The sequence below is a fragment of the Coffea arabica genome, chromosome 6c (assembly GCF_036785885.1).
Source record: "Coffea arabica cultivar ET-39 chromosome 6c, Coffea Arabica ET-39 HiFi, whole genome shotgun sequence".
NCBI lineage: Eukaryota > Viridiplantae > Streptophyta > Magnoliopsida > Gentianales > Rubiaceae > Coffea > Coffea arabica.
In genome coordinates, this window is record NC_092320.1 from 6,564,278 (window position 1) to 6,577,187 (window position 12,910).

General features: G+C 36.3%; 1 protein-coding gene across 1 annotated transcript; it reads right to left on the bottom strand.

The window, feature by feature from the left end:
- Nucleotides 1-1,919: 1,919 nt before the first annotated feature.
- LOC113692839 (E3 ubiquitin-protein ligase RHF2A) lies at nt 1,920-8,292 on the bottom strand. Its single transcript, XM_027211421.2, has 9 exons — nt 8,060-8,292; nt 7,366-7,506; nt 7,228-7,274; nt 4,021-4,083; nt 3,785-3,893; nt 3,293-3,687; nt 3,016-3,120; nt 2,523-2,862; nt 1,920-2,239 (listed from the first exon to the last, which is right to left on the bottom strand). The coding sequence occupies exons 1-8, from the start codon at nt 8,063-8,065 to the stop codon at nt 2,577-2,579; spliced, it is 1,152 nt and encodes a 383-aa protein (XP_027067222.2). The 5' UTR covers nt 8,066-8,292; the 3' UTR covers nt 1,920-2,239; nt 2,523-2,576.
- Nucleotides 8,293-12,910: the final 4,618 nt, after the last annotated feature.

The window sequence follows — 12,910 nt, forward strand, 5'->3', positions numbered from 1 at the left end:
CACACGCATCCCAAAAAAATTTTCGACGTAATGGTTAATCCAAACAGAGGGCAGGTACCAATGCTGCCTGACAGCCAGAGCACGTTAAGTTGAAAGTGCTGGACCGACAGAAATTTTTACTTTCCACCTAAAACGGCTGCGGCTAGGCTCAGCCAACGAGCTCCCTCCCATAAAGAGGGAGGAAAGAAAGAAAGACAGAAGCCGGGTGGTGGCTTATAAGTGTACATACGTATGAATCTACGTAGTAGCGGTGGTATTGAAGTATTATTGATGAGGAAAGGTGGAAGGCGGGCAAGGTGTCGTTGTCTGAGTCTGACCCCCACCATCAATGAATTATGAAAGAAAAACTTAAAAGTGCCATTATTTCTACGCTAAGTTACGACGTCCACCGTTGCTTTCACAGCGCGTGTGATGCGTGAACTTGGTGCTTCCGTCATCTCACCTCACTATATAATGGGGACACTTCTCCGAATGGAAGATTATTTGTCACCGTCGGATTTATTATCCTCTTTTTTTTTTTTAGTACGACTTGGCATCCATCAAGATTACAGCCACATTAAAATTATTCCCCAAAAAAAAAGAAAAAAAAAAAAAGAAAAGGCAAACTTAAAATCAGGGCTAATTTGGTCAACTGGAACTGACAATGGAATGAGTTTTACGTGTAATTATGAGTAAATTAGTAAATGCTTCGACAGAAATTTGTAAAGGAAGAGAAAGGGAACATATAATTGGACTCTGTTCTTTTGCCCATCCATTTTGTCGGTGCCTGCGAATTGTGAATTCGGATATTTCGCGTTTTCAGCAATAAAAAACCAACCTCCCACACACTCCTCCATTTACCTTTGCTCTTTATTGCTAGTTTTTAGTCCTTCCTTCCTTCCTTCACACATTTAAAACAAAGCATTTTGATCCCTCACGTCCTAAAAGCTTTCCATTTGGGTCCCAAATTCCTTTTTTTTTTTCACCCGAAAAAACAAAACGTGCATTGACGCGTCTTCTTGCCTATGCGGCTATGCCTATGCTTTGAGGGTTAAACAACTTCTCTCTCTCTCTTTTTTTTTTTTTTACTCCTTCGTTGCTTGTTCTAATTGTGTCCTCAACCTCAAGATGATTCAATGATGCAATGTGCACTTTACAACCAAAGAGGGGAAAAGAAAAGAAGATCCAAATTGGACTTTGGGACTGGAAAAAAAATGTTTTAAACCGTGAAAGGCCAAAATCATTGAAATCAAACGTAAAGAACTAAACAAGTACAAAAAAGAGAAAATGCAAGGGACTATCTGTCCACTTTTATATAATTTCAGAAATAGAAGAACCCCCTATTTTGGGTTTTTTTTTTGGGGGGGGGGGGGGGTGGGAGAGAGAAGGGGAGTCAGTTGTCTGGGCCATCTCCATCTCTTTTAAAGGCATTTAATCTTTTTACTACTTTAGTCAGTTGATTAATTAGAATGCTTGGCGTAGTTGACTCGGCGAGTTATTACTCTTTGCTTGCATGGTTTAGCAAGTATACGGAGATGGGCAGAGGCCAATTTAGAACGAGAGCGAATCGTCGTCGGTTGTGAACGCCCAAAAGGAGCAGGAAGAGCTGGTGGGCAAGTCGAAGTTGGTTTTCATCATGAAAGGCGCAACTTACCGGTCAGTCCATTTAAACAAATATGCTTCCGGCCAATCCAATGCAGGCGGAGTTTACTGAACCCAGAAAAAAGGTTTATTTGACCTGCGGGTAGGTTGGCAATTGTTGTCGCAAGAACCCGTCAGCTTTTTTCCAATTTTGGGTTATAGAGAGAGTATGTAGAGAAGAGTGCATCTTAGCTAATCAAATCAAATTCCATTATTTTCTCAACATTTTTGATCTCAGATTCTTCCTTGCATGATATACATATCGTTCTTTTTTCTTTAATCCGTTGTAAATTTTAAAATTTACCTGCAAATATAATATGCTGGGCTCATTAGCCTTCAGCCTTAGAATTAGAGAAAAATTAGTTCTCAAGCAGAAGGGTATAGAAGACTGCCACTTCAGTCCGACAGCTATTACAGGCATTGGAGTGCAATAGATAACAAACCCAAGTTTGCATAAACAAATTTACAGCGTTTTAACGCAGAAATCGCTGCTCCGCCTCAGGCTCTCTCTTTCCGTAATTGGCATCATCTATCAGTAATGGTTCTCTCCAACATTCTGCCCTGCCCATATAAGCATCCTCTATCAGCATTTCACATTTGGAGGACGAGTTTTAATAACCTGAAATTAGACAAGGATTTTGTCAAATGAAAGATTGCAACGTAAATGAACTACGATCCATCTCTATATAGTGTACTAAAAATCAACATCAAGATCCAGAACTTCGGACACAAAACTTGAGCAAAAGTAAACCATCTCCAAAAGCCGGAAACTTGGAATGTCTACCTTGAGCCCGCCGACATTCAATTTATGGTTATGGCATCATGGAGCAATTATTCAGAACTGAAGTTTAGAAGGAATATGAACTCGTGAAAATAACAAGCATTGGCGTTCATTTACTCACCTCCAAAGCTGAAATGCTGAGGAAAGATGCAACAGCTTAAACAATGTATACCACTTAACGCGAGACAGAATTTGCAGGAAGAGCCGAAATGTCACTCAATGGTGATTCATCCAAATTCCCAGGGTTATTTTGCTCTGTCGCTGGAGGATTATTTGATGTTGAAACAGGACCAGGTCTACTGTTTTCTCTTGTTTCTAGGCGTTCCATCATGCGGGAAACACTAGCAATTCCAGCATTCACTTCTCTCCTAACTTCTGAGCGAATATCTGCCATGGAATTACTTCGTGCAAAAAGCCTTTCTTTCCATCCTCTTGTGCTCTTTGAAAGAGATTCTTTGTATCTTACACACAACAAAAATAGTTGAAACCTTTCAAAGTCAACAAAATAGAGCAGCTAGAAAAGCAAGTAACCTCATAAAGGGGCAGTGTGAAAAATTAAAAAAAAAGAGAGAGAGAGAGAGAGAGAAGTAATCATGTTTGATTGCAAGTTATACTTCATTGACATTGCACTAAAACGAGATCTCCAGGAATCTGAAAAAGACTGGAAATCTGATGTTCCTGCTCTATCTTGACCTGATGGTGCCTGACGAGCCACGCTTCTGCGAGTGAATGACAAGAACTTAGATATGTAGAAAAACAACAGAAAAACTTCAATTATGAGACTGGTTGTCACTATATGCCAAGATCCAGAATCACACAAGGTAGGCAATGCAACCATTGCACCTATACGCATAAAAGAAAGCATATTGAAGTTTTGAAGGGAATCACTACCTATTGTCAGTGGAGAGACCTCGAGGGTTGTTAAGCATGGCAACTGATCCAGATGACGAAGCAGAGAGTTGACCACTAGGAACACTAGTAAGATTTGGGGTGCATTGCAATGATTCACTGCTGATTGCTCGGTGAGTGACAGAAGGATCATTAACAGGGGCTGTTGCATCTGCCTCAGGTTCCGCTCCTACAGAAGCTGAAGCAGGACCAGCGCCTGGACCTGGGGCACTGGCATGTGTGGAAAACACCAGAAAATGTGGACGACCCTGAGCAGATGAGTGACCCCTTGAGCCCTCTCTACGAGCAATATGACGTGCCCTTCCCATTGCAGCAGCAGCAGCCAAGTGCTGAATAATGCGTTCTTCCAGTTCAGAATCATTAACTCCAACAGGCAACTGCAATATGGATCAGAAAGATGAAAAATGTCAATATATTCTATCAAAAAATATGCAAATCAAAAGATGGCTTCTTTAGAATGGATAGTGAGCAAACGTGTTGCAGTTCAAAATCCCCCAGAGTGGGATGATGAAATATCGTGGCATTTCTTGCTGGAGTGAACCTAATACGTTTCTCTCTTTCTACAGCATCAAGCAATTGTTGACTGCATCAATGGACAATAATTTGAAAATTCACTTAAGAATAGTAAAAATAATTTGATGATCAGGACAATCTAGAAATCAAATGCACCTATACAACACAATAATAACTGAATAAGACAAAAGAAATACCTAGCAGGATCTTTCAAACTTATAGTTTGCCAGCACATTGGACAATTCGAACTTCTTTGACACCTGGATGGGGAATAGAAGGAAGGAAGACAACAGTTATGCTCAAGAAAAAATGGAAAGGAAGGCACCAAATCTGTCAATTCATTCTATCATCCAGATTTGTCAAAAGAATTAGATGGAACACGGACAACAGTGCAGCATGCTTCAAATATTAAATTTCATGTCAAATATACTAGTGCTCCGATGTGCTTCCACAGGACCTGTATCTTCATGTCCGAGTGGAACATTTGTATGCTTATGCTATAAACCTCAGAGAAACCCCTCAATCGCTACCTGGTGATGTGGGCAAGCCAAAGCCATATAAACGCCACACCAGCATCCCAAAACTTCAGATGTGGGATCCACACTAGATCCTATACTTACCAGACCTGGATTTAGGTCCCCTACCAAGAAATTGGGTCGTAACAGCGAAGTCTGCCATCTAATATCCATTTTAGTCAGCAAGTCTTTCTGTTCTTGGTGGCAAATTAAGAAAAATTTTCTCAGTTGCAAATGGAACAAACACTGACATCAAATCCTCATTAAGGTAGTTTAATGGCAACTCTACCACTATCAAGCCACCCTGCTACCACCATCATCGCCAAAATCTACTTTTGCAGAAGCTGATATCTTGAGGGCATCCACAATCATTTTTATTAAGCTAATCTATGAACGAGTTTCCTGGTTTCTTTACAATTTTTACAAAAAAAAAAAAAAAAAAACTCTCATATCCTTAATCTGCTGTAAGAATACCGACTGCAATGCTTGAGGAGTAAGCTGCAATCAACATCTCCACTTTGTCTGCTAAACCGGTCCTACAATCAAATCCACTGTCAGGTCTAAACCACATGACATGTTGTTTGTTTATTTTTTAAAGCAGATGCCCAACTTCTAGAAACACTTGGATTATTTAGTATCTCCACACCAAGATTAGCCATTGAAAGAAGAATATGGCCAAGATAAGCACCAAGGCCAAAACTTAGCTAATTTTTGGCTGCAGAGATTTGATACATCTTAGAAGAACTTCCTAGCAGGAAGGGACTTCATGGCCAAATATGTCTGTGCTTCAAAATTTCCATCATAATAAAAATTTTAGACTTTTCATGAAACTTAAATCCTAAAGTCTATTGCTGCATATTCTAACATTAACCATAGAGTGATGACATTGGCATGTCAGAGCCATACCTCCTCAAATTAAGTTTTAGCTGGGAGATGCTATTGCAACAAATAGCCACATTTTCCAAGAATCACAGGGTGGGGAGCCAAACCTTATATGCTGCTGCGATCACCATCATAGTCTAGACACTTATACCGATGCATTAGGCATCAACGTGATCGCACATGTAGCCTATTTGATACTGAATTTTTAATAAGCCAACTAAGATGACTTCTTGGATATGTGTTATTTTTTTTAAGACCATTTTAACAACTTCCACTATCAAAAATATCATTGACCTCCTCCTATTGCTTTCAGAAAGACTTCACAATTTACCAAACCAAATTTGTAATCCCTGCACCAAGAAAATATAAAGTAAACCTCAGGCAATATATACTGCAAAGCCTTTGGAAAACTCACAAATCAACTCAAACTACCAACAATTGCCTAAACTGTTTAGACATTTGACCTTAGTAATCTCAATTCCTGAAAATGGCTACTAAAACCATCCAGGCCAAAGTTTCATATTCACAATGCATTAGGATCACCTTTATCTTCATCCTTCTGTAAGAGCTAATCGCTCCATCTCCAAAGCTTTCATGTACTTTTTAACGTCCCTTGTTCCACAAGTAAAGCTAACAATCAACAACATCTGTTGCCTTAGGAATACGAGTACAATTCCAAAGACATAATACAAATACCATGATTGAAGTTAAAACTTAATTCACATTATAGTCAAAAGGGTTCTTCAATGCTTTTTGCAAGATCTGTACCAGAATTCTTGAAACAGTTCACCTCATCAGCCAAATGGCATAACCACTTAATCGAATAAAATCCCACCACAAACCTCCATTAAACAGCATAGCATTTCAAACATCTCCCATGACATAACCTTATTATAAACCTCCATTCTACTCGCGGAACAAGAATCAAATGCAATTAGAAACTAAATCCGCCATGTTGTAAAATATAAGCAGATCACTTCTTTTAACCAGGCAATTACAATGGTTGAGGAATTTCAGAAAGGGTAAATCGAGTGTTGGGGAAAGGTACTACAAAGGAAAGAAAGAAGGCAGAGATCATATGATAATTTGACTTTGCTGCTTGGGCAAGGAAGAATGGAAGGAAAAGAAGACAAGCACCATGGTTTCTTAAGGCACGATCCTTTAGCAATCACACGATCTTGATTTAAAATCACATCACAAGGAATTTAACTAGTGTTAATCAGAGAAAGAGTGAGAGCTGCATAAAAAAATTATAGAATTTTCACTACTTTGTCTAATAACTATAAAAGGGAAGAAATCTAAGTTGTCAAATTCTTTGAAGGAACAATTTACTAGTTGCACAATTCAAACCTCTCAATTAACTAAACAGAGCCTCCTTATGAAATGACACATAGGTATGAAAGCCTCGTCCCTTTTTAACAGAAAACAAAACAGAAAGAAGAGAAAAGCTTTTTCTTTAAAGAAAAATATCCATCAATCCACTTTTTTCTTCCCATACATCACTCTCATCTTTTGCCCCCTTAAATATTTGGCTGCTTTCAGCATCCTACCCGAAAGCTTTCCGTCTCAAAAATATATTAAAAAGACTTGTGCACTTCAGCAGAATCCATCACCAATGTTCCACCCCTTTCACTCAAATAATATTTAAATTTCTAGAGTATGCCCCAGAAAAACAGTCTTCTAATTCATTATGTTTGGTAGGAGCTATTGCACAAGGAGGTGGGACATATGGCTTAAACAAGGGCACTATCTGAGACTTGCATTAGCCCTGCAAGTCTAGGATACTTCTTATTCTCATTTTGACCTATGCACTAACTTATAAAATACTTCAAATTTGGATGAAGTCCTTAACTTTACACCATAACTGAAAGTACTAACTAGCAGAAAGAACTACTGTACTTTACATGATTATGGTATACTTAAAAAGAAAACGAAAAATTACAAAAAATATAAAAAAGGGACTTGAGAAAATTTTTTGCACATTGCTTCAGCAGGTGCCTTACATACCATTCAAGAATACATTGAAGGTGAAACTCATGCTTGCAAATAGTTACCTGTAGGAGAAAGATACAGGACGTCTCAAATTAAATGGTTTAGGACAAATTCCAGGCAACTCAAAGAGTATATATGACGGAGTTCCTTTACCGTGGATGGATCACTTTCGCAGAAGGCTTCAAGGCATATGCTGCATGAATCATCACATGCCTCCTGTATACCTCCTTCAACAAAAGCCGCGGCTGATGTCATACGATCCTCTGCCTTTTTAACCTCATCCTCCTTCGGAACCTTAAGCCATCAAGAGCTCCAAGAGAGTGAGAAATTTTTTAAAAAATGAAAAATGCAGAATTTAACCCAGGAGCATATTCTATAGCTTCAAAAGAATGAGAAAATTAGCAAAGGCAGCCGGAAATGATTTTTCTTCTATTCAATGAAGTTGAACAATAAATCTTTTTTGTGATGCATTCCACAGTACTAATTTTCTCATTCATTAAAAATTGGAAGTTGAAGCACCATTGCCTGCTCAGAAAACAATTATCTTCACGAAAACAAAAAAACATGTTGGAAATGTAACCGTGATCCGTCACAATACCCACGAATTCTTGTTGCAAAAAATATTATGTGCATCGGTCATAATTGGCTGAATTCCACAAAAAAAGATGCAAAACCCATCAAATTTCAACAAAAAATAGCAATAAAGAATGAACCTTTTGGGGGAATCAAATAGCTCTGCATACTTCAAACATCAATTTACATCAATGAAATATCAGGAAATCGACAAATGACATATCAAAATCACAAGTTTATATTTCATGGATTTGTTCGAATTCGAAAAACGTACCTCCATTGAAAGAAGATATGGCCTAGAAAAATGGGTCAAGAAATTTCCATGGAAATTTTTAAGCCAAAGCTCTGATTTTTATCCCCTATTTTCCTGGATGAAGATAACTCTAAGTTCCCATTCAGCTAAGCCCAAATTATTCTTGGACCCAGAGACAAAGAAACAAAGAAAGAGATGGATAGAGATTAGAGAAAGAGGAAAAGCCGAAAAGGTCCAACCAAAAGCAAAGGGATGGAAAATGGAGGTCACATTCAGCTTCAGCTTTATTCTATTTTTAGCTTTTTCTTTGAACTTTTGTACTAGCAATTTTTAAGTAATATATTCCTCTTTTTTTTTACTCCCGACAGCCATTAGTACATTATTTTCTTTTGATAGATAGATATTTGGGTCTTGATACATCAAAGGAACGCTTAAAGATGCACACAGATTTTAGCAGCATTGATTTAGCACTATTTTTGGGTCTTTCGATAGACATTATATGATTTGGTGCGGGGTGACTGGTGGTTGCTTGCTTGCTTTCTTTGATGCTCGGCCGCTTTATAATGATTGTAGCAGTTGATAAGGGATGATTAGCCTGCATTGATTTGTGACCCACATTTTTTTATCGGGATATCACTTCAGCACAGAAATAATTCTTTTGTCTGTTGTGGTAGAAATTTAATTTGAACCATAAGATGGACTTGTGTGCAATATAGCCGTTGGATCCTACTTAAAAGAAGTGGCACGATTTCAGATGTAGTGGTTGGATACCGGTTGTAGAAGTAAAAGCTTTCATTTGACCAACTAAAAAAATGATAAATTGTTTAAAGGGTAAAAAATGAATTTAACATATATAAGGACACATATAGGGCTGCCCAACCCGACACCATTTGTCTTATGAAGAATCTAATGCTTGCCGACAAACATACAAGAGTGTTGGAGAAATTTCCAACTTTGTGATGAATTTTAAAAAAATTCTACAAAAAGGGTGATTTTAGGTTTAATTTCCGTCAGGGGGGTATTCGCATTTGTGAAATGCGAGCTAAATGCGAGCTCTGGTTATTGAGCTCGCATTCCACGAATGCGAGCTCTTCTCAATTTTTTTTTTTCCTTTTTTAAGAGCTAGGGAATTATTTCTAGGAAGCAAATGCGAGCTCTTATCTTTTTTATTTAGTGTGTCAGAGAGTTGCCATAATCTCCTTAAACCCGCATGCGGGTTTAAAGAGTATTCGGATATTCTCATATGCACCTATGCAAATCGAACCAACCGGATATCTTATCCGTATCCCATTTTTTTAAATAAAAATCTTATAAATTTGAAAAATAAAATCAAATTTAAATGTATTAGGGTTTTAAAAATATTATATAAGTGATAAAAATTTTATAAATTGTAAAAATAAAATCAAATTTAAATAATTAAATGTTATATTTGCATAAGAAATAATACAATAATCATAATAATGATAATACAATAATATTGGTGTAATAAAACTGCCATTAATTTAAATATTTACTTATAATGCCCAAAGAGCCTAATTACCAATTTTTTCTTCTCGCGCTCAAATATAACATTAACCCGCATGCGAGCTAACCTTGAAATAGAAAAAACACAGAATCCCGCTTGCGGGTTTCAACGTTAGTGCGAGCTCGCATTCTCAGAATGCGAGCTCACTGAACTCGCATTTTGATGTTGAGCTCTCACTGAGCTCGCATTCTCAAAATGCGAGCTCAATGAGCTCGCATTCTGAGAATGCGAAGACCCCAATTCCAGAAAACCATTCACAATACGCCCTCGTTGTAGAATCATTTTTTTTTTTCATCACAATGTAAGAATTCACTATTACCACGTGCCATGTTCATACTTGAAGAATATGTTATGCCAACGTGGCAGTTATGCGTTGTTATCCAGACGCTCATTTAATTTGCAATTTTTGCATGCATGCAGAGTAATTATCGTCATTAACATTGACTTTTATTTTGTATTTTTTGTTCAAGCATGCTCTGTAATTCGTGTTTAATGATCGGTCTTGAGATGCCAATAAATGGATATAAGTAGTTGAATTAATACACGTGTAAACCAAAGTTAATATATAATACACGGTAATGATATACTAGTTTGTAACAATGCTAAATCTAGTACGTGCCACGCGTGTACTGAAAACTAGTAGTGTTACTAATTCACATTCAATGAAATGAATACTAGTACTAATATACATGTAAAGAAAATAAGGTAATAAAGATTAAAACTCCTAAGATGGAAGAAAATAAGGCAATAAAGATTAAACCTCCTAATATGATAATTCCTCTCCTTATGAATTTAATTAACTAATATAATATATTATTATATAATATTAATAAATTTATAATATATATTTATATAATATATTATACATGTGTATATAATATTTATAAATATAATTACATTTACATTTTTTATTATAAATATATTATATAAATATATATTAATTTTTAACAAGTAGTGGGACGAGCCTCGTTTCTAAAAGGGAATCAGACTTGGCTTTTATCCAATACCCTTCAAATTACTAGGGAATTGGAAAACTCCAAATTTTTAGATATAATTCCAAAATTTCAATTCCGATAGTAGTAATCCAAACAATGATTATGAGATTTATTTCAATTCTCTATACCGAAACCTTTTTACCAAATACCACCTAATTATGCATTCAATCCGATAGTCGATAGATGTGGTGCTTGCTCATAAGAAAATGGTAATAGATATGGATCATTTCGTTATGAATTTCCTAATGCGTTGTAAGACTATAACGATAATAGCTAATTACAGCAATTAATCAGATAGTCGATTCCGATGATTATAACTAATTAAGTCTCTAATTTGATTATAGATTCCTTGGTACTAACTCATAAGTAGACAATTGTAGATATGGATCATCGGAATCGATGAATTGTCCAATTCGTTGTTGGGCTAAGATGATAACAACTCATTATAACAATTAAATTGGATAGTCAATTCCGACGATTATAACTAATTAAGTCTCTAATTTGATTATAGATTCCTTGGTGCTACCTCATAAGTAGACGATTGTATATATGGATCATCTTCCTATGAATTCCCCAATTCGTTGTTGGGCTAAGATGATAACAACTCATTATAACAATTAAATTGGACAGTCAATTCCGACGATTATAACTAATTAAGGGTCTAATCTATTGTCGATTCCTTGATGCTAGCTCATAAGATGGTGATAGATATGGATCATTGTTATCTCTCAATTTGTTGTTAGATCATTGTCAGATAGTGGATTCCAACGATTATAACTACTTAGGCTTATTTATACAACTATTAATAGGACTAATTTATATGATTGTTCATGGTCAACTAAATCGAACATAGTTGATTAAAGTTACTAATATGATCTCATATATATCAATTAATTATAATAACTTAAAAGCGTGTGGTTTTCATGAAAGTTAAAGCACGCCACTTGCCAAAATGATAGAGCACGCCTTTAAACAAATCCAAGTTTTGATAACAAATCTCCCTCCTGACCAGTGGCACGCGGGCAATTTGGAAATATCTTAATCGTCAGAATACATTTCGCGCCATTGCATTTCTTTGGCGCCAACAGAAGGTTTTACTGACCATTTCGCGCCATTGTCAATTCCGAGAGGTCCCACAACAAATTATGTTGCCGGTTTTGCCCTTGATGCCTGGCCGGTTAACAAGTTTGCTTGTCCTTGCTTGCTTGGCCCGCCACTATCCATTTGTCACCTTTATGTTGGTTTTCTACAATAGCAGAATACATTCGTTTCTTCATTTAAGAAAAAACCTTTTTTATCGTATCTGTTTAGAAGAGATCACTTGAATCTTTATTAATTGCACAGCCCAGGCACCGTTAAGATTTCATTTCTTCATCAATCATTGCAATAATCATGATTTCTTCATAATAATAGGTGCTACTCATCCGTCTGTTTCTTTATTCCATGAGTCCCCATTTTGATGAATAAGTAATCCAGAGAAGAAAAGAATACGTGTTACATTAATCACAGCAAAAAAATCTGCGTCCTCGTGTGCTTATTGAAGTGTAGAACGTTAGATTGTGCACTTAAATACTACTGTCAAAGACCGGAACTGAAGACCCTTTTCAGCAAATTAATTGGTTGTTGGCCTCCTACAAGTGTTTTCAGTTGAGCAAGGTCAATTTTTACTTTTTATATATATTTTTTTTACAAACAAAAAAAAAAAGTTGAGACTAACTTCTGATGCCCTAATCTATATTATGTGTTTTTTTTAGAAAAAAAAAGGGCGAGATATTTGATAAAATTGAAGTTTGAAATTTGAATCGATTAAGTTATCGAATTGTCAAATATTAAATTTAATACATTTAAGTGCATGTCACATTCAATGATAAGTGATATTTCACTTATCACTTAATTTTGAAAGCAAATTTTACTTAAAAAATTTAATACTATTTAATTAATTCAGATGTTTAATTTTTTATTATCAAACTGTCTGAATATATTAAGATCTGAATCAATTAAATTTAAATGTTAAATTTAATTATTAAATAAGGCCTAACTTCATCGAAGATATTATGAGGTAATTAACTTGAGCAAGAAAGGAGGTTGTCGGCTCTTATTGTGGCAGTCTACTATGCCCAATTTGATTTTACGTGTTATAAATTCGGCTGCAACTTCCCAGGTATTCGGAAGTTTCAAGGGATGCATGAAACACATAAATACCCTCGTATTCAAAGGCCTTTTACAATTTGTCTACCCAGACCCACTTGCACACCTACCTCCACGGTCTTGTTCCGATTTTGAAATGGACAGTCCAATGGTCCATGTCATGCGGTTTCGACTTGAGGCCCAACTACCTTACCGCATCCAGTC

Coding starts and splice junctions, on each gene's coding strand:
- LOC113692839 (XM_027211421.2), bottom strand. Junction 4,084..7,227: donor CTTCAATGTATTCTTGAATG/GTATGTAAGGCA, acceptor TTCCCCATCCAG/GTGTCAAAGAAGTTCGAATT. Junction 3,894..4,020: donor AGTTTGAAAGATCCTGCTAG/GTATTTCTTTTG, acceptor CCATTGATGCAG/TCAACAATTGCTTGATGCTG.